Source organism: Malaclemys terrapin, chromosome 11 (genome assembly GCF_027887155.1).
Source record: "Malaclemys terrapin pileata isolate rMalTer1 chromosome 11, rMalTer1.hap1, whole genome shotgun sequence".
In the NCBI taxonomy this organism is placed as follows: Eukaryota; Metazoa; Chordata; order Testudines; family Emydidae; genus Malaclemys; species Malaclemys terrapin.
The window spans coordinates 70,853,928-70,881,422 of NC_071515.1; the positions used below are offsets into that span (position 1 = coordinate 70,853,928).

Below are 27,495 nucleotides of genomic sequence, written 5' to 3' on the forward strand. Positions count from 1 at the left end.
AGGCAGGGTATCCCACAGAGGCCTTTGATACAATCAAAAGTAATATTGAGCTTCCTTGATCTTTTCCATCAAGACTTTCCAGCATGTAGAATCTTCAGAGCTTTGCTTTGGTTCCAAGCACTTGCAGCTTAATGCCTGAAGGGCATACTCTTGGGTGGGAACATCAGTGAGTGGGGGGAACAGAAAACCTTCATGAGCAGATGAGGTAATCTTCAAAGTGCGGGGCCCAGACTAATTGATTTGATCCCACTTTAATCTGCTACTAGATACCATCAGCTGAGAGCATGAGGCTATCTTTTAGTCATGGGTATTTTTAGTAAAAGTCATGGACAGGTCACTGGTAATAAACAAAAATTCATGGGCCGTGACCTGTCCATGATTTGTACTATATACCCCTGACAGTGGGCAGCCCAGGGGTGCTGCGGGTGCTCTGGGCTGGGGAGGCAGCCCAGGACCCCTGTGGTTGCTGGGGGAGGCAGTGGCCTGGGACCCCTGCTGCTGCTGGAAAGGGGGAAAGATTTGGTGGGGCTGGCGGGCTCCCTACCTGGTTCCGCATGGCTCCCCAGAAGCAGCAACATGTCCCTAGGTGTAGGCGTGGCCAGGCAGTTCTGCACATTGCCCCCGCCACTAGCACCGGCTCCGCAGCTCCCATTGATCATGGTTCCCGGCCAATGGGAGCTGCAAAGCCAGTGCTCGGGCCAGGGGCAGCGCTCGGAACTGCCTGGCCACACCTCCGCCTAGGAGCCGAGGGACATGTTGCTGCTTCTGGGGACCTCCCGAGGCAAGCGCTGCTTGGCGCCCTCACCCCCTCCCGTGCCCCAACCCCATGCCCCAGCCCTGAGTCCCATCCCACATCCAAAGTTCTGTTGCTGTTTGGAGGGGGGGTATGGTGGCGCGAGACTGCCCCAGAAGCGGCTGGTGCGGCTGGCCCAGGCCAGCCATATTGGCCACTGCAGAAGTCCCAGAGGTCCTGGAAAGTCACAGAATCCATGACTTCCATGACAGATCACAGCCTTACATATAAGTAATATATTTTTCTGCTCACAGAAACCACTGCAGAACAGCACTATGAATTAGTTCAAAATAGAGACCCGGTGGATGAGGCAATATATTTGAATGGACTGATGAGAGTAGGGGAAACTGTACTTAGAAAAGAACAGGGCACTGGTAATGAGATACTGCCTCAGTGAGTACATTGTGCATCGTGGTCTTTCTGGCCCTTTTAATGAGCACTGAAGTCTCATGCAGGGAACACTTGAATGTTGTTATTCAAGTGCTAACTGGGTGCTTTGAAACAAAGAGTCAAACAAATTAATTCTCACTAGTCTTGATTGTGTGTCTGTTCCTCACCCCTATCTAAAGCCTCTACAGTGAGTACAAAATCCGTGTCAACCCCAGGATCTCTGCAGCGGTCTCGCAGTGACATCGATGTGAATGCAGCAGCTAGTGCCAAGTCGAAAGTAACATCTTCTGGAGCTTCCACCCCCTTCAGTTCCGCAGCAGCCCTGCCCCCAGGCTCGTACGCATCACTAGGTGAGCTTCTGTGTTCTCTTTGAAAGCTGATAATTTCTCCAGTATTATAAACGATGTGAATTTAGTATTAGATGGCTTGTTCTGAATATAAACCATGTCTCCAACGAGAGGGTCACTAGCAGTCCAAAACCAGTCTGTGCTCTGTGGCAACTGGGGCTAAAGAAAAATACATTTCCAGAGGGAATCAGCCTTGCAGGCAACACAGTTTGCTTTGAAACACTTTTCTTCCTTCCTCGGTTTCCCACTAACCAGCACATTTATGTTGTGAAGAGATGTTGTTTTGACTCTGACAGTCCAGGGGAGGATACTTGCTGCCCAGTTCACCCTGGAACTAAAGAACAGGTTTCCTGCAAGTTGTGTTATACTTTGGGTAGCATTAAGAATGTCTTCGCTGCATTTGATCCTGAGCTAAGGAGCTGTCTCTTCATATAAGTAAGGGATAGAGCAGCAAAGAGAGGAATCTGACTGATATGTGAGTATGGTTTAGTTACTTTTTCAGCCTATGTGAAAGGCACAAGTTCACCTTCCTCCACTCAGGCTCTTTTTGAGGGTTGAAATCATGCATTGTGTTCCTTTTGTCATTTTCTGTTGCCCCAAGTTTTTCATGCTGACAAGTGAAGTCGCCATTTGATGTAGAATCTACTTTTCAGGTGGCATGGCAGGCTGCATGGATGAGGAAATACAGTTCAGAAACAGCTAAAAACAGTTGCTAGATTACTTGCTTGGTTTCACTTGTCAGTTTTCATTAGCCTAGATTTGACCCAGGGAGAGCTAATTACCTGAGCTGGGATCTAATTCTGTAATTTATTGTAATTTACATCAGCCTTATACTGATGTAACTCCATTGACTTCTACCAGATTAAGTGATTATAGCAGGTCTCTAATTGGTATGAGAACGGATACCCTTGCCTCCTGTCATGTAGATTGCTGAACCTTAGCTGTAGTTGAAAGTTTGACTTCATAACTCTCTTGTCAGTGTAATGGGAAATACTGTATGAATTATATTAGGATATATTTATATATTTTGACAGGCATCACTTACTGCTAAAATCTTTGTCTTCACTTCCGTTCATTGGCCCTGTTTGGTTCAGTGGTTTTGTTATGAAGTGTTTGCCCTGGCTTAAATTAGTTGCTCACATTGACTTCATGGTGCAGGAGAACTGCAGACAGAATACTGGAGTTAAACGCATGTTTCTTGTCATTTCCCAAACGTTTAGAGGCTGAATACAGGAAAGTGACAGTGCTCTGTTAGTCTCACTCCAAAGCAGAGTGTGTTTACTGCTCTTCTCTGATACTCTATTTCTTGTTTAAATGATGCATGGATTGGATTGGCTGTAAAGGGAACTCCTTTCCTTTTTGCCAGTAGGAAAAATTGCAGGTGCAATTTCCTGCAAGAGGAATGAGCAAGGCAAGCAAAGGAATGGGATTTAGCAAAGCTTTGTCTTTAATACATGATTGCAATGGGACCAAACTAATCTGATTCTAAGACCTGTTCAGATGCTTCATGCTTTGAGTTGCTGATTAACCAAATTTTCTTTTCTGGTTTCATTTCTTTAATTGTATTGATTTTTTTGCTTATTTCTGTAGCTAATATACAGTGCCCATTTCTGTTAATATTACTAACTCTTCCCTATTTACCCTCTCCTTATTTTTTTTTAAATTTGCCTAAAGATGGTACTACCACTAAACCTGAGGGTAAGCAGTCTGTCTGTGTGATTGAGGTGTGTCTACAGTTGTACCACCCCTATCTGGTCTCTGTTCTCACAAAGTGTTACCTGGTTCTCATCTGTGCTCACTGGTGACCTGCATGAAGTGTTGCATGGTTGTTTGGCTCATTATGACACCATTAGGTATATGTCACCTTCTCTCCAAGATCCTCCTTCAGATTAGACACCAATCTGATTTTATGACTCTTGCTTCCAATCTTTATGTGAAACTAGTTTAAAAGCAATGTTGTATACAAGTCTCCATGCTAAAAAGGTGCTGTCGGTTGAAGGTGACCTACAAAAGGATAAAAACGAAGGCTTGTGCTCGTCTTTGCTTCATTGAGATGCATAAAGAAGGTCTGCTTTGTTGTTCTAGAAGAAATTTAGGTCATGTCTACTTTTTTTTTCCGGGAGACTCAGGATGACAGGAGAATTACTGAGATGATTATATTGCAAATACTAAGGAAGTGAAAGCCGGGAAAGGAAGAGATGTTTAGTCAGCCTGATCAAACCTCTGGGTTTTGTTTGTTTTTGTTGACTCTCTTTAACTCCTGTGCCTGGTAAACAGTGGAGAGCGAAGCGCTTTTTGTTAAAGGCTCAACACCCTTATCCCTTCATTTAATGGTTGAGAGAGCTCCCACTCCAGTTCCTCCCAAGAAGCCATTTAAAACAATGATTTTAAGGAAAGACAAGTCTTAATGTTCCTGATATTTCTAGGGTAAAAAGGCAAGCATAAAACTTGCTTTTTGTGGGGGAGGGAGGGAAGGCAAGGCAAGGAGGACGTGGGTGTCCATGACGAAAAAGCCAAAAAGCACAAGCCCCTTTTTTTTCCCGTTTGCAAGTCACCTTTTAAGGGATGTATTATTGATTTGTGGGACTGTGTGTGAATATCCTAGATGGCTGTTTGTATTCGAATGTAGTTTCCCAAGAAGCACCACCATGTCATTGTGATGTCTGTTTTCCCCTCTGATTTCTGATAAATTGATATATTACTTATAGGGATAGATTTCTCCAGTCTCCTGAGCTGAAAATGAGTCTTGGTGTAGAGATATGAACTGGCTCTTAATCCAGTGCAAGCCTTTATGCTTTAGGATCCATCAACCATCATGTTGGTTTAAATCAGTGTTTCTCAACCTTTTTGTGCTGGCGACCCTCTTTGGACTTAAAAAATAATTGTGTGTTGTGTCCCCCTCCCCCCCCTCGAAAAAATTGCCACCCCCTACCTTAAGCTTGGGGCTTTGAGCTTCAGCCCGCCCATGACTCAAGGCTTCCGCAATTTAAAGTTCATTTACTGTTTTGTTTTTATCCTTATTAGACCATCAGTCCTTATCTAGACTGTTTTTGCTGGAGGACTCTCTGGAGACAAAAACAAGGAATGCAAAACTTTATTATGTTCTTCATATTTCAAATGTAAAAATTCACACACACACACCCCGGCCCCTTTATTCTGAACAGTACCCCCTTTTGGGCTCTCTTTACATATCATAAAAGATACAAACTCATTTTTTAGGTCACCTCTAAGCAACTATTTTAGAATCGCTTCATTTTTCTGTGCAATGTAGATTGACCTTTGCAGTGCAGTAGTGCTCATGAAGTGTATGTGTAGTCTTCTCAGGACCAATATCTCAGATTAGGAGAAAGCCAGAAGTGGGATATGCCAGTTACATAAGTGCAAGTTAAAAGCTGAATATCAGGCCATAGATTTAAAAAACATTGTCGCCTGGATAACTCTGTAAAGCACCATGCTTGACATTTACCACGTGCTGAGAGCCATCACAGGGCCTATGCACAACTTACGTCTTGTGCTGTCCATCTGCACAAAGGTGAATTGGGCGCTATATCCAGTTAGTACCCACTCCTGCACCCTTTTGACTGTGTAGCTCCCTTGCTCTTCACTGGGAGGTGTGTATGCAGAAAGGTTGCAGAATCAGGCTTTGTAGAGCTATACAAATAGTTACTATGATCCAAATAACTGGTCATGGCTGTGTAGAAACTTTCCCGAGGTAACTTTCCAGTTACATTCCGTGGAGAAACAAATTCTGAGCTTGCTGTGCAAACACTGTTAAGATTTCTGTACTACTATCCCTGGAGAGGGACTGGTGGTTCAGAACCTGCAATACGTTAGGCTGTGCCAACAGCTCTAAATTCCCAAACAGATTGTGGATAGGTGTATTGTGACGAAGTTGGGAAGCTCAGATGGGATGAGTTCTGCCCCTCTTTGGTATCTTTAGTATTCCTGTCAGTGTCCAGCCGTCATCCAGACTAGTACAATTTTTTCAAATAAAAGTATTATTATAGTACAGTATAATTACTTCTCCTCAGACGTTTATAGGAATTTTGAAGTCCTTCTAAGCACAAGCTCACACATCTTACAGAAACCATGGGGCTGGGAGCAAACAAATTACTTGCAGCTCTTGGCTTCAAAGCTGTGTGATTTGTTCCTATCAAGAAACTGGCAGTTAAGTTTCATGTTAAAAAATGCTTTGAACTGATGCAGTTAATCTGTGTGGGGCCAAATTCCGAATTCAATTACATGGTATAAATATGGAGTAACTCCATTCCAGTCAAGGAGGCTTTCTTTGGAATTATGCCATTATAACAGAGATCAGAATCTGACCTTATGTAATTTTTAACATACTGTGAAGGGAACATGTGTGTCTTTTTTTTTTACCAATGATCAGGGAAGAAATCATCTTTCCAAATAACCTTCCTTCCCTCCCCAGGCCCACAGATAACCACAGGTCCTTGATTTGATTGTGTTTTTCCCGAAGTGAGCATTACCACATATTTTACAGCACATATTTTACAGGGTAATCTGAGGCTAGAAATAAATTTTTACATTTATTATGTCTATATCTGCACTACCTGGATATCTCCTTTTATAAGGGGTCTGATTTTCATCCTAGTTAACCTTTAAATGTATTTTGCAAACAAATGACTGCAGTCAGAGAGCATTGATTTATTTCAGTGTTCTACGTGTCTTAAAAAGAAGGTAACTGATTACCCATGACTATATTTATATATACATCCACGAACTTTGCTTATCCTTCTGCCCCTGTATTGTCATGAAACCTAATGACTCCCAGTTTTGAAACAGATTTTCTGTTAAAAAAGGGCCTTTGTAAGGACTCTACTTTCCATGGCCCTTTTTGCCTTATTTCCAAAGTGAGCACAAACATAACCCTTCAGACACTAAAGACTAACCTCTCCCATAAAGGGAAGAGAATGGCATATAGCTATATGAATTTTGTCCATTGGAAAAAAAAATAAACCCTAATTGTTTAGTGTGTGTGTTAATCTCACAAGTTCATACGGAGTGGTCAGATGAGTGATAAATATTGTTTATTGAGCCTCAACAGAGCACTTGGAGAAGCACAAACTTACAAGAAGACGTCGTCCCTCCTCTATCCTGCTATCCTTCCTTTCACAGCACTCCGATGGAGTTCGTAGTTTAGCCTGAGTAAGGGCTTTAAGATTTGTCCATAAATCTGAATGAGTATTCTAGCTGAAGCAGAGATACTTAGATGATGGATTTCTTTCCTATTTTGGTCTATGGGCGTGACTCATGTCACACTTTTGGCAAGCTGTTTATTTGGTTTCCAGGAAAATGTACTTATTTAAGCAAAGCAGCACTGAAGCATTGTCGTGATGTGGTTCATTCAACTCTCTGTACTCTGGAGGTCCTACATTTTCAGCATAAAGTCTGTTGATAACCTTGGATGCATTGAGATTTGCTTGCATGGTAAGGCACTTCTTAGCATGAATAAAACTGGCAAAATCTGGTGGCCCTTATGTTTGTAAAATAGGACTTCTGCTAGATGTGGCTGGAATCCATATTGATGCTCATTGTAAACTCATTTATATGAATAACTATATAGTTGATAATCCTTAAGCTTTGTTTTACCAGTAGATGGGCACAGATGCCATCTAGTGGTGAATCAGTTAAATGATTCTCAGAACCTGCTACAGGCTTTTTTAAAAATCTTTTTCATCACATGGAGGAGAATTGGCCCACTCGCGTAGATATGTGATCTCACACAGAGAGAACATCAGTTATCGTCTGTGTTCATATCAATTGCTAACATGTGATTGTGATTATCTTTTTCCAAAAGCGCTGAGTTGATTAAACCGTATTATGGATTTATTTTGATTAATTTTCAGACAGTGCACTAAAAGAACTCTCCTTCACAGTAGAACATACAGGCTAGATCCTGCAAGGTACCATGCACTTCTACCTCCCTCTGCATCCAATGGGAGTCGAAGGTGCTCATTATCTAACGAAAGGAGCTCAGAACCTTACACGATGAAGCCCTTGAGGATAAGAATTGTTCAGAAGAAATCTTTGTGTTTATTTCAGTGTGTGAATACATGAAAATGACCAACTTAAGTGTTTTTAATATATCATATTTATATACATAAATGAATAAAGTTATTTCTGGCTTGAGACATTGGGCCAGATTCTGATCACAGTTATGTCTTTGTAAATCTGATGCCACTCCATTGAAGTCAATGAAATTATGGTGGATTATTTTGATAATAGCTTAGAAATATATCTGCCTGATCTAGCTATTTCAATGTACCAAATTTCTGCATTTGTTACAAACCTGAACTTGGGCCTGGTTCATTGACTGTGTCTGTTTTGAAAATTACCAGGGCTTTTTAGTCTTTAAAACTACTGAACAGAAAGGAAAAGCTTTCTGTACCGAGAGCAGAATCTGGTGTCATGGGTCAAGTCTCAATCAAGGGCAAATTTTTATGCCTGCATTTTATGATTCCTAGAAAATAGCCTGGGCATTTCCTTTATCTGTTTTCTTTACAGTAACATCGCCATTGAGCTACAGTAATTCTTTTGGAGAGGATCAGAAAAATTGGTGATTACAAATTATGACTCATTGCCTCTGCAGTTTGAATTGATATGAAAACAAAACCAGTGAAAAAAAGAAGGCTTCCTGGGCTCTTTTTGCCCTGCCTTTTGGGAAGTATCTATTCATTGTTTGGATCTGATGCATTTTTCTAGTAAGTGCTGCATGAAATTCATTATTCCGGCTGGGATGTAATGACTCAATAGAGAAAGTGGCTTATAGTCAGAGGCAGCACAATTGGACTATGTGCAAATGCAAATTCTAGGATACAGCATCTTCCTCGCAGGTTACTCAGAGACCTGCGAAAAATGCTTTCTGTTACTGTAATAGTGCAATGTGTCTTACAAGCTATCCTATAGACTTGGGATTTTCATAGCAAGCCAGAGGATTTAGATCTATTTTCCATTATTTTTAATGGAAATATGTGGCTAAATCCTACAGACTAATTTAAAAATCACACCTCTGTGTGTGTGTGTCTACACACACACATATATATATATTGCTGTAACCATAAGGAAACAATAGTATCCCAGAGGTGAGTTAATAATGTATGAATTATCCCAGAATCCCTCTAGGTTGTGTTCCATCTCAGTCAAACCTGCCTGCAGGGACCTAATGAAATAATGATTTTGATTTCCATGTGATCATCTTTGTTTCTGATTTACAGAAGGCTTGTGTTTTGGGGTGCCGTGTTTGTGGCATCTATTGCCCCAGCTTGGCAACAGCTGCTTGGGCGAGAGGGTGGGACAGGCTTCTGCACACATCTCTCTCGTTTAAATCCATTCATAGTGCAGGTTGCTCAGGTAACTCATTATTCAGTGTTTGGGGGATGGGAAAGGTTTAGAATCTTCAGCAGTCACTCACAGAGCAGGAGCGTGAAAGCATTTGGTATGTGATCTGTAAGAGTAAATGCCCTGGCTAAAGATAAATAGATAGACTTGTAACTGTTAAAAGTCAGAGACCATAACTTTGGAAAGAACATTCATGGTTAAGGTTAAGACGAGCTTTCCATTTAAAGTTCAGCTGCTCAAAGTGCTCTAAAATCGGGACAGTTCGTTAGATTGCTTTGAAATTTGGTATGCATCATCGGGGCCCAGGGTATTGTCAAATTTGGGGCCATTTGACCAAGGAGTTCCCGCAACACATCTTTCTGATCGTATGAGCCAGGTTCTGGAGGGAGCTTTCCTATCAGGGAATGTCTGAACTCCTCACCCTCTGGGATCTGGGGGTCCCTGCTCCTGGAGGTGTCTGAGTCCAGCTCCCTGCCTCCATGTTTGTGTGCCTGGATCTAGGGGCCCCTGTGCATTTGTGAGGGTTTGACCCCTCCTTAACTGCCCCCACCTCCTGTGACCCAGGTTCTGGGGGGGTCTAAGCCCCTCTCTCTATCCCCCCATATGAGCCAGGATCTGGGGAACCTTGCCCCTCGGGGAGGGGGAAGGGAGGGGGGCATGCTCAGCATACAATGCTGAGACTGGGCTTAGGAGCCGAGAACAGGTATACTTGACACAGATCAGAAACTCTCCGGCACTGGGGAGAGGGGACGTGAATGGAGCAGTTCACACATCTCAGACTACATTCATCTCCATGAGGTATTCTCTTTCTGCTGAGAACATCTCATTGAGATGAAAGGCCTCTTAACAGCCCTTTGAGCCTGCTGTGGTGCTGATGGAGGTGAGTGCCTGTCCCCTCCATTCTCCCTCTCATTTCATACGATATTATAATGGAGCCCCAGCTCTGTTCTAGCTAAGGATGGGAAGCCCAAAAGGAGGACTCCTTAGTACTCTGATGTTCCTTACGCGGGTTCTTGAAATTTGCTATGCCTCATGGGAGTGTAGTTTGGGGTTAGTGATTCAAATGTGAGGTCATTTGAGCAAGGAGTTCCTGCGATACAGCCCCAGGGGAAAAAACCTGCATTTTATTAAATTCACAGATTCTAGCAAGTTTGAATTCTGAAATGCACCCTGGGCAGAAATCTGAGAATGAAGTGTAAACTGTAGAGGAAAATCTGCCTATGTCAGAGTGTTGGGTTTGTTTTACAAAAACAACAAGGAGTCCGGTGGCACCTTAAAGACTAACAGATTTATTTGGGCATAAGCTTTTGTGGGTAAAAAACCTCACTTCTTCAGATGCCTGGAGTGAAAATTACAGTTGCAGGCATTATATAATGACACATGAAGGGTTTGTTTTGTTAGTTAGTTAGTTAATTATTATTTTATTTCATTTTTCAGAAATGTAATCTGAGTACAGCAGAATATTCAGAAGGTGCTGAAACTTTTTTGAAAAGAAAATAAATTGCACACGTGAATGCTGACTGAGGGAAGGGATGGTTAGGGGTGCAAGGGTAGGTGGTAGTAGAGGAAGATGGGTCTGGGTCTGCAGCAAAGGATGGGGCTATTGTGGAGGGGATAAATGGAAATGGGTGGAAGGGGAGGGAAGGGGTTGGAGGGCTTAGGTAAAGGGGAAGAGAGTAGGGATTCGGGGAGGAGAAGACATGAGGGGTTGGAGAATGTGAGAGGTAGCAGAGGAAGATGGGGGTTTAGGAGTGGAGGGGATTGCTAGCCCTGAATTCTCCCCTTCCGTGTGTATGCTGGGATCTGGGGGAGCCCTACCCCTCTGCAGTGCTCTGAACCCCTGTCCCTGCCCACTGTGCTTTCTGGGATCTTGGGGACCCTGCTTCTCTTCAACTCACACATCTGAAAACCAGGAAGTATAGAGTTAAGGGAAATGCCTCCACAACCTTCAGTCTGCTCTCTTTGGGTGGTGCCCCACTAACATGCACACTCCCACTTGGCCTTTTCACTAATGGACAGGTGCTACCTGCACTTGCCTTGTGCTCGAACGCTCAGCCTGCTCCCCAGACAGAATACCACCCTGGTAAAATGTAACCACTGCTTTATACCCTTTCCCAACCCCTTCACACTAGTTCACAGGATAGCACCTAAGCCTATACTTTCCCATACCCATCATTAAATCCACAGACTGCTCTCATATCCCACCTCACTACTGACAACACCCATGGCAGGAAGCCCCAAGTGCCCTGCTACTGACACCACCTACACAATTCTGTACTGAAATGATGCAGGCTGGAACCGCAAGGCACTCTGGTACCTCTTTCTTTTGATAATCACCTTGCGGGGGACTCAGAGCCAGATCGTCTCATGTCACAAGCACAGCTCTTCCAAGCTGCTCCAACTTCTTCCTCCACCATTTAATGCAATGATACATAACACAGTGAATACAGCTAGAGTGCATGGAGATCATTCCCAGTGACCATTGTCAGCTCCAGAGTTAAGGTTGCGTGAGTCTTTAACTTCACTCTGTATTTCCCAGTTTTCAGATGTTTGAATTTTGCTGAACTCATTATTCCAGAAGGGCACAAGCCATCACTGGGCAACCTCTGTGTTAAGTTTTCTGCCATTTCACATGCTTCCATAGAAATGATTTTTAGAGACATTAAAGGCCATTTTCTCCTTGTAACTGAGGGAAGAATTTGGCCCTAAGGTTATTGAGAGAATTTGCCCCTTCAGTTGAGCCCTTTATTTGTGTATGATCTGGGACAAAGTAATCCCAGAGTGACCTATTATCATAACATGATGATATATCCACCCTTATATCATCATTGTGTATCAATGTGTGGTGAGTTTTCAGCGCTTTCATATAATGGCACAGTATCATGGAAGAAAGATGGGATAGATCATGTTATACTGGGAGTCACAACTCTGCAACGCTTGAAATTAATTTAGTTCTCTTCAGTTGCTGGGCCTGCACCATGTAAGGCAAGCATATGGAAATGGGGAGAATGCTATACATTATGTGGATTAGGTAACCCCCATCTCACTTGCATGGTGGTGGGACATCTGCTTGTCTTTCAGTTCCAGTTACATACTCCGTTAAAAATACAGTGCCTGTTTAAAAGGATGAGAAAATTTAAATCCTATTACTGAAATAAGGATAAAACTCTTCTCTCAGAGCAAGGTGGCCATTCTCAGTGCTGATCTCTCTCCCCCAACATGTGAGGAACCCCCATTGAATTCAGGAAGAATTTTGTGCATGGTAGAAAGACCAGGTATCAGTTTTGAGATCTGCCAAGCAAAACAGAAGGCAGACTTTTACTTTGAAGCCCTGATTCAAAGCCCAGGGAAATCAATGGAAGTCTTTCCATTAACTCCAAAAGGCATTGGATAGGGCCTGAGTGCTTTATTAGCATGACTGGAAACAAGCATGCATTGATTTATTTTGACATTTGTGTTCTGTTCCTCTGACTCTTTCCCTCCTACTTAATGGGGCTGGCATTTAAAAAGAAAAATGATGTCTTGGTTCCTCTGCAGGAAGATCTTGATGTCTTGGAGTTTAGCCGTGTGTTTTATAAATGGAGAACAATTGTTTATTACAATTAGTTCCAATTTCCTTCTGCTGTTTAAGAAATCCATTTCTCACTTTATCAGACACAGGAGGAACAGAAAAGTTCTGGGACCTCAAACCGAAAAAAGGGGGGGAGTGCGTGCAAAAGGAAAATTTCAGACTTCTCCCATCTTATCCGTGCTGTCAGGGCAGGCTGACCTCTAGCACATACAGGTTACTGATATTTCCCCATGAAATCCATTAGTTTAGACTTTGAATTTTATCACAGTTGCCATCCGGTACTTTGTACAATACTCAGTCCTTTCCATCAGGATCTTGAAAAGTTTGGAGGATAAGATAGAACAGACTAAACTCTTGTATAGAGTTGCCACCTCCTAAGGTACGATATGGGCCTGTGTCACCCACGCTTTTTTTTTTCTTCACACATAGTACTGCTGCCGCCACTGACGTCTAGAAATAGAGCACAGCCTGCGTGCCGAATTCTGCAAACCCACCGAGATCAGTGGGATGGAAGTCAGCGTAGAATTTGCCACATTGAGGCAGGGAACATATGGAGCTAGCTATTCTCTTCTGCTGGAGCTCTGCTGGGAGCAGAGGAAGTGACAGGGAGCTGGGGCTAGTCCCAGCCATGTGATTCTCCAAGTTGCTGCCAGGCAGCTGTAAGTTTCACCACTGACGTTCGCTCTTTAATGGAATTTACACCAGGTTAGGGATAGCACAGCAGCGTTCTGCCATGTCCCCTACTCCCTGCTGACACATCCCCGCCTATGCTAGCTGGGGAGCAAGGCAGCAGATACAGACCCGGATCACCATATTTACACCCACCAGACAGTTCCCACCAAAGGGAACTCTCTTCTGGGTAGTGGTGATTGGATATTGGCCCCTTTTCCTGAGCAGTGCTTAGGGGCTGCAATGCTGTAGAGAATCTGGCCCAGGATTTCTGCTATGCCAAGGCTGGAAATATTTTTTTCAATGGGAGAATCTCTATAAATTCCGAAGCCTTCTTAGCTAATGTTTTTAAAATGGGACACTGAAAATACATGTGTTCTAAATTCGGCTTCAGCCCATGTTTCTCACTTCTCATCTGCAAATGAGAACCCGTTCTTATGTTTGTTTTTCCTCTGAAATTGAAGTTTCCTTTTAGAAATACAGTGTGAAAGGTTTATCAGACGTGTTTTCCAGCCATGTTACCAGTGTTGTGAGAGTTCTGACAGAAAAAACATAGCTGTCAATCTGTTCAGTCAATCCCAAACTGCCGACCACTGTCTTGTCCTGTGTGCATTTGTCTTGTCTCATAGGAAGTGTGAGGTCTTCAGGGCAGGAAATGTGCATCTATCTGTGTTTGTAATGCACCAGTCACATTTATGGTGCCGTGTTAATGTTCTGTAACAACAACAGTGGAGACAGATTTATGTGATCAGTGGATGACATTGTCCAGAATGTGTAATCTTTTACATGTCTCTTTATTTCCTCTGATTATCATGCCTGAAACTTGAACTTGTTCTCTGAATGCAGTGTTGGTACTGGCATCAAGCCCAGGACTGTTTCAAGTTTGGCTGAGAACTGAGGTGTTGAAAAGGACTGACAGAGGTTTTCTTTTTGTTGGTCTTAATCATCATTCCTTTTCCAGCAACTAAAGACTCATAATTGTGTCCAAGCATTGGAAAGAACATACTGTCGGGAACAGCCCTGACCAAGCAGGGACATGCACTGAACAAGCTAATGGGTCTTTTCCAACTAAAATTTCTGTGAGGGAGAAATAAAAGCACTCTGAACAAGAAACTTTATACGAATTCTTTGCTTAAAAAAATAAAGGGCAGGCACAGGATTTCTCTCACCGTGTTAATTGCGTCACATGGGACTCCCCATTACAATTAAAGCTGCACTAACTTGGGGGGTAATTATGTTGAATTTATATGCACCAAGGGTAACTCTTAGAGATGACGTTTCCAACATGAGCATAATGGGCACACCTGAGACAAATACACATGGCCAGGTGGTGTCAGCAGAATCTGTTACTGATGCATGCCAGTTTGCAATTGTAGATAGGGGTATGAAAGCATCGGTGCCTAAACGTGAGATTTTCTGGGTGCACCTCTTATGCCCATATTAGAAACTTTGTTCCTTCTTGTTAAAAAGCATTTTAATTGCGTTTTAAACTGCAAGTGCCATTCCAGGGAATTCACTTCTTATCATTGTTACTGTTGCAAAAAAAACATTCAGTATAGAACAGACAGCAAAAGTTAGAGGCCACAGCAAAATTTCCCCTTGGAACCAAGTTGCTAACATTCCACTTTTCTTTGCGTTCCCCAGGTCGGATCCGTACGAGGAGGCAAAGCTCTGGAAGTGCCACAGGTGTTACCTCGACGCCTGCCGATACCCGAGGCCGCAGCCGTGCTAAAGTAGTTTCACAGTCCCAGCGTAAGAAGCCTTTCTTTTAAGGGAGGGGCAGGAGCTATATGTATTAATATTATCTCTTATTTGTATTGTGACCCCAGCCAAGAATGGGGCCGCATTGTGCTAGCCACTGCATGCACATATCACAGAAAGACAGTCAGCCCCAAAGAGCTCACAGTCCAAGTCGTCGTTAAAGAATAGGGCCTGAGATTTGAATTCTTAAGCATAGAAACTGCTAGTTTTCTGCTCAGCACAATTGAAAAATTCCAGTCGTGTAAAGTTTGTTACTATGTATCATACTAGATGATATATATTGAACTTAAATCTGTAAAGTACTACCTAGTGGGACACCTTCCTTGTATCTGCAGCTTGCTACTGTCTGTTGGGTTCCTGTTCTCCCAAGCTTCTCTTGCTTACATTATCCCATCTCCATATGTGTTAAGCATGAGCTGTCTAAGTTAATGTGTAAAATGGCAGGGGTTGCTATCTCTACTGCATAGATTTAGGAAAAAAGATGTGCTCTCTCATCCACATGGCATATCCTGGCTCTGAAGTTCTGGTTTCCTTGCATGGCATGGTTCCCCCATGAAGGGAGAGCAGAATATCTGCCGTATGGGTCTGAGAGGAGAATTTTGACCTAGGGCTCAGGAGGTTTGCATATGTTCCCAAGGAGAGAAAGTGCCTCTTCATAGACTTAAGTTTGCATGGGAGGGTGGGAAGAGTACTCTTTGTTATGAGGACTTGTCTTGCTTTGCAGCCTCACTGAAAAATGTCTGCTCTGTTCATGGTGTCACTTCTTCACTGAATGTCAGGCCAAAGCAGTGGTGGGCAGACTATGGCCAGCCGTTTCAAGCCAGCCCTCAAACTCCCGCTGGGGAGCAGGGTCTGGGGCTTGCCCCGCTCTGGCTCTCCAGCCGGGGAGCAGGGTCGGAGGCTTCTCCATGCTGCTTCTGGAAGCAACGGCATGGCCCTGCTCCGGCTCCTATGTGTAGGGGCAGCCAGGGGGCTCTGCTCTGCATGCTGCCCCCGCCCCAGGCGCCGCCCCGCAGCTCCCATTGGCCGGGAACTGCAGCCAATGGGAGCTGCAGGAGCGGCGCCTGCAGATGGGGCAGCGCGCAGAGCTACCTGGCCGCAGCTCTGCATAGGAGCCAGATTGGGTACATGGCTGCTGCTTCCGGGAGCTGCTTGAGGTGAGCGCCACCTGGCGCCTGCACCCCTGAGCCTCTCCCTGCATGCCAACCCCCTGCCCCAGCCCTGATCCCCCTCCCACCCTCCAAACCCCTTGGTCCCAGCCCAGAACAGCTGCCTGCACCCCAAACCCCTCATGCCCAGCCCCACCCCAGAGCCCTCACCCCCAGCCGGAGCCCAAACACCCTATTTGCCTGCCCCAGCCCAGAGCCCCCTCCCGCACCCTGATCTCCTCATTTCTGGCTCCACCCTGGGGCCCACACCCCAAACCAGAGCCTTCACCCCCTTCTGCACCCCAACCCCAATTTTGTGAGCATTAATGGCCCACCATACAATTTCTATTCCCAGATGTGGCCCTCGGGCCAAAAAGTTTGCCCACCCCTGGGCTAAAGGGAAGAGGGAACAGTTTTAAAGTCATTATATTGGAGATGGTTTCAAACAGAAAACCTCAAGGCTTGAACACCTTCATACTGTGGTGGTGATAGGCTGGGATTTGGATGCCTGGATCCAAACCTAACGCAGTGGCTTTGGATCCATGTCCAGCCCAAGCAGGAAATGGCCTTTTTCCTGATTCCAGTTCAGATGAAGCTGAAATATCTCAAGAAGGATTTCAGTTCAAGATGGTGGAAAACTTATTAGAGCAGCTGATCTCTCAAGGTTTCTCCCATTTGGTGTATCTGAAGAAGTGAGGTTTTTACCCACGAAAGCTTATGCCCAAATAAATCTGTTAGTCTTTAAGGTGCCACCAGACTCCTTGTTGTTTTTGTAGATACACACTAACACGGCTACCCCCTGATATTTGGTGCTGAAATCTCTCAGGAATGGCTTGTTTGGTAGTTAAATCTAAACCCGAGCCCTAACCCTAGTATGGCATCAAATCCCAACGCCAGCCTAACCCGGATCTGAACACCATCTCTTAGGCCAACCTCTGCATGAAATAAACCACTCTAAAGTGCAAATGTAATATAGATACAGGGCCAAATTCTCCTCTGACTCACGTGCTGGGCAACCCTGTTGCCTTTTTCAGAGTAGCCCAGCTGTAAATCAGGGAGAATTTGGCCCACCATAGATGATTGGCTTCACTCAAAGAAATTTATGAGACTAGGGAAATTAAGTGGCAATGGAAAAATGTACGCAAGCTTGGCCCATCTACTTATCTGCACATTAACTCGTATTTTGCAGAGGCTTAGGACCAATGTATGTTTGCAAATAAATCAGTTCACATTATGTATAACATAATGCATGCTGAACTCTGTCTTGTCTTACTGTCTTTTAATCCACTTTTTGCCTGTCCTTTGGTCTGCTCTCATAAACAAGGATCCAGATCAGCTAATCCTGCTGGTGGTAAGAAACATTTTCCGTTTCTCACACACTCTTTCTGATGTGCTCTCTTGTTCACAGTTGTTAACTATTTCAATGTCTAGGGTCCCCCACCCCCTTATTCACTGTGGGAGGTTGAAAAGGCATGTTCTTAAAATAAAATCAAAATGTCAGATTTGTATTGTGATTAGTTTAGCTTTTCCATGATAATTAATGTGATAAACATACATTCTGTGTAATGAGGGCACCCCTTTGTGAAGTTACTGTAGGAATTGCGAAGTAGATCCTGTGATTTAAACCCTAGGTGCCAAATTGTTCCATATCAGTTCAATCCCTTTGAAGTGGAATCACACCAGTGGAACTAGGAGGAGTATTTGGCCTTCAGAGGGCTGCATTAGTGTAAAAGAGGAGGTACATTTGATTAACATCAGTCACAAATGTTCAGAGCTTTGGCGCACTCCCAGTGCCATATGTTGTAGTGGTGGGGGATACATGACTGGAGAGCTTCAATCTTTGCAAAATGTCACCTGCAGAGAATAGGAAAGGGTAGGTAAGTTTATAATGTAACTGATAGTTGATGGGAAAATATTTTAACCAATAAAGTTGTGTAAATGTTTAGACTAAAGATTCCAGATCAATTTCTGTCTCATCTATTATTAGTTATGTGTGAATGAACCTTCTGATGGAAATTATTAGAGCTGGGTGAATATTTAAAAAACTATAACTAATGAATATTGTTCAAAATGTTATATTTGTTTGACTGTTTGCACGCCTTTCAGAGGTACTTTCCCTGGATATTCTAGCAAACAAGTTTATTGACAGTAGAGCTCACAGCAACAGCATATTTTCAAGGTCATCTTTATACAGCTAAGGAAGCAAAAAGGGTCCCAAGCCCTGTTCTTTTAAAATCCTTTGTGCTTAGCTTTAAGCAAACATCAGGGAGAATAAACTTTGAATTTGAAAATGTGATTATTCCCGCCAAAAATTTGATTCTATGAGTTTCTTAGATCCAGCCAGGCAACAGAAACATACCATGGGAACCATGTGTCCAGGCAGAAATGCCAAATGCAGCTCAGATTTCAAATGTTAACTAATGAACAGCTTGAATACTCTGTGTGAATAAATGTTGGTCAGTAGTCTGTTTGCACAGATCAGAGTCTAGAAAAATGTGATCTGTTCAGATCAGACAAGAACAGGCAAAATTGGCCAAATATTGCTATTTGTTACAAATAGTTTACCCAGCTGCAAACTTACAGCTAAGCAATTTAATTTTAACCCATCAAACACATATACAAAGTAAATGTTTGTGATGACCAGCTGTGGTGACGTATCCACAGGCTATATATGATTGAGTCATTTATCATCTTAATCTACTTGAATTCTGTTGTTGAGATGGGGTTCTTAATTTTTCCTCATTGGATTATTTTATGTAAACATTTGTTCTTTAGCTGCTTTGGTCAGGCAGGCTGAATAATACAAGCCCAATTGTTGAGTTGTGCCTTGTGTAGTGCCTGAGCCAAATAGAGTGACCAGGGGACAGTCCCGATATTTGGGGCATTTTCTTCTATTGGTGCCTATTACCCCCCACCCCCATCCTGATTTTTCACACTTGCTGTCTGGTCACCCTAGAGCCAAACCCCTTGGAAAGACTTCCATTAACTTCAGCAGGCTTTGGATCAGTCTCTAAGATGGAGCCCTCTTTATTCCAGGCCTGTTTAAAAGTGTTTAAAATCCCTATTTTGAATTGTCCAGAAGATTTATCATGCTTCCTTACTTCTGGTTCCTTTGTAGCTGGCAGCCGGTCTAGTTCTCCTGGCAAGCTGTTGGGAAGTGCGTATGGTGGACTGACCAGCGGAACAGCTAGAGTCCCACCAGTGCCATCATCCTCAGAGAAACGCAGCAAGATCCCTCGAAGCCAGGGATGCAGCCGAGAGACAAGCCCCAACAGAATAGGACTAGGTAAGAATTCTCACCGACGTGACATCTCGACCAGTTTGCCCAAGGGAAGGTTATTCATGCTAACAAGGAAACGACATGACTGCATTTTACCGTCATGCGCTTTTGAATCCTTAAATTATGAAATTAATTTCAATGTGAGGAAACATTATTAGTGATTCGGTTTTTAAAACGTCATTTTAATTTTCCATGTGATCTCTGCTTTCAGAGTGGGTCAAAAGAGTGTATGGTGCCTTCTGTTCGAAATTGTGGCATCATCTTTGTTGTTTCTGAGTCAGGATGAAGAAAGATTTAAGTGAAGGGGAAAGCCCACCATTGCAAGAATCTCACGCTTAAATAAAACTGTATGGCCCAATCCTGCGAGGAGCAATTCCTGTGAAATGCTGAACACCCTCTGACTGAAATCTCTGGGAATTGATTGATGTCAGAAGGCACTCAGCACCTTGCAGGCTTCGGACCTGTTTTTGGAATATGGCACACTGAACAGTTTATGTGCATCACCTCATACATCCTGGAGTCTTTTATTAGATTGCATTTTAGATTCACGTGCTAAGTATTTTGCTCACAAATATTTTTGTCCTATGTGGAGACTCATTGGCTGTAAATATTCTGTATGCGCTTTTATTTTCAAATTTACCAGTGATCTCTCTAATTCGGTTTAAATTAATTGAACAAGCATTATTCCAGAGATGTTCACAAACACAGCCATCCTTTTGAATGAAAGCAGAAATGATTCTCTGTATATGTTCTGTGGATAAGCCAAAGCTATACTTATTGCCGCTAATGACTTTGATATAAAATGTGAGTATTTGCAGAAATTAACCAAAGTTTACACGGGAAAAGAAATGCTTAGAAATGATTTTTTCATTAAAAAGAAGATAATATCGTTTTACAGAGCTTATAAGAAGTTGCAACTAAACTCATTGTGTGAAATTGTAGCCTCATTGAAGTAAATGAGATTTTTTGCCTTTGCCTTCAATAGGGCTAGGATTTCTTTTAAATTTAAGCCCACTGCTCAGTTTATAGCATATTAGATGTCAACATAGAAGTACTCCTTATTTATTTATATTTCAGATTTATTGAAATGATCTTAGGAGGTCTCTCTAAGAGCATATCCTGAATTATGATCCATTAAATTTTACATAATTTATGGTGAATATTTTGCAAAATTCAAATTTCTTCTCCTCTGATATCTATTTTTATTACGCCTGTATAAATATATTGTGCTCTTTTGTTTAGTTTTTTTAAAATCTAAGATACCCCCTTACTAACTGAAGTAAACTATTCTACTGTCATTCTGCAAACTAGTATTGTCCGTTAAAATGAAACAAACTCTGATGTTACCATCATGTTTCTGTTTATGCTGATAATCATGTTACATGGACTATTTTGAAACAGTCCTTATTATCTGAAGGGAATTTATTTTGCATAAATCACTCTTGGGTTGTGTGCATTCAAGTAAATTATGGGAGCCTTGGAGAATTTCCTATAAAAGGGTAACTTATACCCCATCACTATTATATGCCTCCCCTGCAAAAATCATCAGTGCTCAATCCTTGGGAGTGTGAGGATGCTATCAAATCTGTCAGTCTTTTCTTTCCTTCTGGGTTGATGGTTGAAGCCTGTTCTTTTGGGCTGTCATTGGGATCAAGGTGTTTTTTGAGTTTTGTATTTGTTTAATACTCAAATGCAGAAACTCTGCAGCTTTATTGGATCTTTAAAAAAACTGGACACTATATAAAACAAGAACATTTGTTTGGATTAAGTTATATTTTATATTTTACTTTCTTAAGAGTCTCAGATCCTATTTACCCTCCCCAGTCATCGAGCTGCCCATTTCATCAACTAGCACCTCCCATCCAGTACATCCTAAGCCTATTGATAGGCTCTCTCGGGCTCTGATTCAACAAGGTTCTGAAGTATGTTAAGCAAGTGAGTAGTTCATATGCTTAACATTATGCACATGCTTAACTACTGTGCTGAATTGGATTCTTAGCTTTGAGGGAAGTGGTTAGTAGGAAATGGCTTGATTTTCAAATGTGCCCAACTCTTGCAGCTGTCTTGGGTGTTCATTAGTGTTGAAAAATCAGACCATTACAGCACTGGAAGTTAGGACTCCTGGGTCCTATTCTTGGCTCAGCCACTGACTTGTGTGGTTTCTGAGTAAGTAATTTAGGGCCAGATTGTGACTGTCTGTGTTGCGTATGCAAGAGAAGGAGGATGCTAGGAGCTTATCTCCTCTTGCACCACCACCAGGATACTCCATGCAGGGGCCATCCACGAGGGCAGATTTTGTGCTCCTCTGAGGGCAAAGACTTTGAGGCTAATAGTAGTAGTGGCACTAGCCCCACAAAGGGGCACAGAATCAGGGCCATAGTCCTTTCCTGGCCCCTTTCCCTTTCCCTATTGGCAAGGGGTGTAGCAGTGGGTACCTTCCTTTCTTTGATGGACACTTGTGGGATGTACTGTGCCTTTGTGAGTTAACATGTCTCTTGGAGAGTCTACTGGACTGGTCGGGCTCCATGGCCCCCTCCCCCCAACATGGGGGCTTGCCTATAAGATGCAGTGGAGCTGTAAACCTCCCTGTGCATCTGTATAATGGGAAGACCATCCTTCATTACCTCCCAGGAATGTTCATAAATTACTTTGAGATCCATGAATGAAAGTTTCTGAAGCAAGGAAATGCATCTGATATTGTAGGCATCTGCTTCAAGCGGGTTCTGTAAGAAGACCAGTGTTACCTGTGCATCATAGGAATCTCGGTTAGCATTATCATATGTATCTCAGATAGCATTACACTGAATAGATGCTGTGAGGTAAACAACGCACTTCTCTTTGGAGAGTTATAAATGCACTGATGATGAGTTTGGGGATTCCCATGCACCAGTTGGATTCTAAAAGGATTATAGATATTCAAGGATAAAGTTTGTTCTCCTTCAGAATGTTAGCTGATGAACTTGCTGGTAGCAGGCCCAGTTTACCATCAAAATCATTTAACTTCCTCTCCCCAATGTTTTTAAGAGCTCAGCCCACATTTGGCTGCTACAATGAACAAGGCAGTTCTTGAAGTAGGCTGCCAGCTGTACTCTGCCTCTTTGCTGTGGGTGTTATCTGGTGGCTGCTTAGGCAGGTTTTGCAGAGCCTTTGAGTTGCATCAGCTGCTGCAAAGGAGACAGCATGGAACCCAGCACTGTGCCCTTAATATCTACTTGAACTGTGATTTGTATAAGTTTCAAGTGTCTTGCATACATTAGATGAACAACTAAGGAGATGGGCCAAATCCTACTAGTGGTGGTCACATGAGTCAACCCTTTAGCTTCTCCAGGACAATCTGCATGAGTAAGACAAGCAGGGTTTGGCCCACTGTTGCCATATATTTTTCTAATTGCGCTAACAATCTCCTCCTTATACCTTTTTAGATGAGATTGGAAAGTTTGTAGTATACAGAATGCCTTTGGAAAGTCTCCTCTGCATTGTATTGAGAGCACTCAGTCACACCGAAGGCTGGCCCACAGCTTATTGTTGGGTGCCCAAGGTGAATTTTTGTTAGTCCTCCACTTCCCCTGAGTCGAAATAGCAGATCCCGCTTTCTTTCTATGCATCCATCCACTGTTATCATTTTGTCTTTCCCAGCTCTTTAGTTTTCCCTCATTTTGGAACTTGTCTTCTGTCCAGCTGGCTGCCTGCCTTGTGGTCCATACTTTTTGGAATGGGATCCTGAAGTCAAGCCTTCTGGCTGTCTGACCTTTCTGGCTGGATGACTTCTTCTTGCAGACAGACTCCCCTCTGAATCATGACAACCCCTGAAATGTGGCATCCTGTACAGCCACGATTTGTCTTGTACCTAAAATGACCCGTGTTCAAGGCAATGGAGATCTGCAGGGAAAATCCCTGGGAGTTCGTCATTTTTCTTTATTGTGGTCCTTCTATTCCCGTCATTCATTCTCTTTCCCTTGTGTATGTATCTCCATCCACCAACATACATGTCTCATATTTAAATATCACTCATTACATTAGGAAATCAGAATATAAGGTGTTTTTTTCTGGTTGCTTGGATATTGTGTCTAGTGGGTGGCATCAGATCCCAGTATTCTGTTTTGATTTGTAATATCCAAGAGTAGAAATGCGTCATACGACATGCAGGCTTTTTAATCCGTTAATAAAGAAAAATGTGTTGCCTGTATCGTTCATTCTATAGTGATCACGTCTATTGGACTGAGAACATGTGCTAGGCCTAGGGTGCTTAAATCAGGAAGAAGACTGACAGATGAAAGATAAATTTCATGAAAGTGCTTGTGATAAAGGAATGCCTGTGCAAACTACCTCCATGTGAAGGCTGCCAAGATTTACATGTAAGCATGTGACCCAAGAGTGAACAGTCCTACTTTTAGAGAACCCCATACTTCCAAATAAGTATATTTCTCATGTAGATTACATTTGGGAGTTTTTCTTTTCACCCAAAGCTCACTCTTAAGCTTCCTGTTCCAATCTGAGGCGTCTGTATTTTTGGGTCCTAATTTCATTCACTCCATGATAATCCTACTTATTATAACACCACCTCTCTATCTCCTTCATAACTTTCTCGGCTTCTGGGCATGGTGGTGTTATTATCAAGTTGGTCTATAGTTCATCTTGTATTGTTCAACATCAAAGTTCAGACATCAGAACCATTAATTCATCAAACAGATGTATGAGTTGGGTTTTGCAAAACTGGGAGGGGCTTGAGAAACCAGGGATCTGGCAACAGTTTATATCTGAATTTCTGACTCTATATGGGAAGGATTCTATTTTGTCCTGTACTGTTATACTTCAGGGGATACTTTGAAGGGTGATAGGCCCAGCACTTAACTGATAATATAAAAACAGATTATTTACTGTGACTCTGTCCTCCTCATCCCTAATACTCTATTCTTCAATAATGAGGAATGCAAAAATATTTAATTTATTATCACATTCCTTGATGATTCTACAAAATAGTCCCAGTGTGCTAAATTTTTCTATTACCATGGCTCTGTTTGCATTGTCCCCCGCCCCCTCTATCCGTGAGCAGGCACTATAAACATTTATAAGACTCTGCACTCAAAGGCATGCATTCGACATCATTTTGCAAATATGAACATCCTCCATCATGTTGATGATGGAGCAGACAGGCAGAGTAGGTGACAGCACTACGGTATGTGCATCTCTGCACCCTGGCCATCCAAGTCAAAGCTAAAAGATCTGATTTTAGACCAGACACTGTGAACAGTTCCTTCAGGGCTTTTCCTAACTACTCATTTAAAAGTAGCTACTCTCATTTCCAAAGACTAATACAGTGATTAATTATTCAAGATATATTCACAGCGCTTAATTGTAATTCAGGTTCTCTTTGTTACAGGTACAAATGTGATACAGTGCATTCTCTTTTATGCAGAACTAATTTACAAGTTCATTGTCTTGTTGCTACCATATCCAAATAAAACAGAGTTTACAAAGAAATAATCCAGTTACGGTTTACATGAGGCAGTTTTGTTGTTGACTTTTTACCCCGTACTTAAATTTACTCTTAACTGATAGGTTAAGTAACCCTCTAAGGGCCCAATCCTGCTCTCCTTATTCAGGCAAAACTCCCACTGAAGCTGGTGGGCCAGTTTTTAATCTTGGCTACTGATCTTCAATGGAGTGACAGTGACTGGAATTATCAGCAGAATTATCAATGTGCCTGAGATCAGAATCTGGCCCAATGAGAGTTTTGTTGGGGAAAGGAGTGCACGACAAGGACCTTTGTAGAGTATATTTCTGCTTTTAGATATGTTTAGGCAATAAAAATTAGGCAGCTTTTGGTAAAAGGACCGAAACCACTGAAACCCATGTGGTCTTGAAATTCAAACTGCTTTGTAACCCTCTCTATTCACAATATCTTTCAAGGAATTTACCTCTGTAAATCTGTACACTGCAATGTCTTGTTTTCCCCCAAAATTTTGATCATGAGTAAACTATCCTTGCAAAAGCCAAACATACATAGAAATGGCTTTCTCTTTTGTGATGATTTTTAAAATAATTCTGATCATGTTACAAACGCTTCTTCCTTCTTCTAATTAAGCAAATATTCTTCCAGAAAGGTTTCTTTTAGCCTCAGCTGTTTTGCATGCTTCTGTAGCAGAAGAGCTCAGCCACTCTTTAAATGAATGAAGATCTCCTGCTCTACTCAAATAACAAAGCTTGGATTGCCTGAGAGACAAACATACTGTGCCAGCCAGACATTCAGTGGGGCTGAAACTTCCAGTTAAAAACACAGCTCAGCATGTGACACAGTTGGTTTGTGAAAAGCCTGAGGTGGCTGTAGCAGATGATAATTACTAATGTAATAATTACCTTAACTAACAGAAATGTGACTTGACTTGATAAGCTGTCTGTCCTCATTAAACTTGTTCACCTTCTCTGAAACTCTCCATGCTGCATGCTAGCACGGAGCAGCCGTATCCCCCGACCCAGCATGAGTCAGGGGTGCAGCCGCGATACCAGCCGTGAGAGCAGTCGAGATACAAGCCCTGCTCGGGGCTTCCCTCCACTTGGTGAGTACATGTAGGCATTGGAACTTTAAGGGTCGATTTCCCTTTCCCCATTCTGCTTGTCTGTCCAAGACACTGCCAGGTGGAATGAGCTTGTTTCCTTCCTCTGTTTACTTCCGTACACTCCCCCTTTCCAGCCCTGCTACCTTTTTGTTCTCTTCTGCATGTTTCAGTTCTGGTTCTCAGTGTTTTCTTTTAGTAGAAAGTCCCTTGATCCTGAACTCCTGTGATAATTTCAATGTCTTTAAGTCCATTTGTACAGACCTCTGCAGTGTTTCACCTAAAAAGACAGTTCCAGTATTTTGATGGATAACTATGAAAGCAATCCTACTTGTACGGCTCAGAGTATGGTTAGCAGCACCACAAAGCCTATTGCAGAGTGACTTCAATTATACACGAACTGATCTGAAACCTAGATACAAAAAGAGAAGCAACAATTTCACACAAACCCCAGTTAAGAGATCAAAATTCTTTTTATGTAAAGGTTCTATACAGAGCCGTCAGCCACTGATTCGTAAGTTGGACATGCCATACTGATGGAAATCCTCCTCAAGTCTGAGCATCTTCAGCACTCTGAAAGGTTGAGGACTGAAATTAGCATGGTTATTCAGTTTAAACGTACAGTACAAATATAAAATCTCATTACGCTTTATCGTATGCAGACATTTTTGTTCTTCATAGGGCTGAAATGGCAGGATAGTTAATGTTTCTGATCAAATGTCATTTCATATCCAACAGAATACATCACGTGTAGTACAAAAGCTTTGTTCGTCATTTCAGGACAAAATACAGTTGATCTCTGAGGCCTATCTGTTTACATAGCAATTCTATAGCAGTGGGTTTGGTTTTCAAATTGGGGGAAAGAAATCATTATGGATTCAATCTGGCAGGCTTGGTATGCGCAAAAGCTGTAGGATCTAGCTTTAGAACTGGTGACAAAGTACAATTGTATGGAGTAATATGTAAGTGGAGCTGGAATACACATTAGGGCTTGATTTCACTTTAATTTACAGAATTGGAAGCAAGAGTTGCATAAGTAAATGAAAAACTGAGGTATCTGTGGATTATGCGCTCCAGTCAGACCAGGAAGGGAGGTAAAACAAGATGAGCAAAATGCTCCCCTTTGGTCCTCAACTCTGATAATTCTTCTCTTCCTGTGTTTGTACAGCATGTCGGGAGAGTGAAATATGAAAGTCAAGATTTGCAGCGTAGATCTGAGGCTGTTTGGCTCAGTGCTAGGAAGAAAAGTACTCTTGGACAGTGTGCGGTATTGGGGAGTACTATGCTAATTCCATTAAATTGCCATTACTCTGAAATTTCATTAATTGACTAACTTATATTTCTTGATTAATCTTGTCTTTGGAACTGAATTATTATCAATATAAGTGGTGTTTCCATTATTGCTTTTATCATTTAATCCCGGGCTATTTCTTTAGGACTTGATCCAATTCTCAATACAGTCAATGGAAAGACTCAGATTGTCATCCATGGAGGTTGGATGCTTCTGCTCCCATTTGAAATCAATGGCAAAATTCCCATTGACTTTAATGGAAGTAGAATTGAACCCTTAGCTTAATCTGAAAAAGGGTATTCCATAAGAGGCTTCATTAGGAATTTTTT

At 42.4% G+C, this 27,495-nt stretch overlaps 1 protein-coding gene across 29 annotated transcripts in view; it reads left to right on the forward strand.

Annotated features, from left to right (window-relative positions):
• CLASP1 (cytoplasmic linker associated protein 1) overlaps positions 1-27,495 on the forward strand; it is a 265,300-nt gene that overhangs the window by 145,680 nt on the left and 92,125 nt on the right. For 11 of the 29 annotated variants that reach the window (XM_054043824.1, XM_054043807.1, XM_054043805.1 and 8 more), the window contains 5 exons: positions 1,363-1,533; positions 3,205-3,228; positions 14,777-14,884; positions 19,160-19,327; positions 25,771-25,878. In XM_054043824.1, the coding sequence (XP_053899799.1) occupies positions 1,363-1,533; positions 3,205-3,228; positions 14,777-14,884; positions 19,160-19,327; positions 25,771-25,878 (579 nt within the window). The remainder of the gene's footprint in view (positions 1-1,362; positions 1,534-3,204; positions 3,229-14,776; positions 14,885-19,159; positions 19,328-25,770; positions 25,879-27,495) is intronic. The other 18 variants (XM_054043818.1, XM_054043820.1, XM_054043815.1 and 15 more) reach the window with 3 other exon arrangements.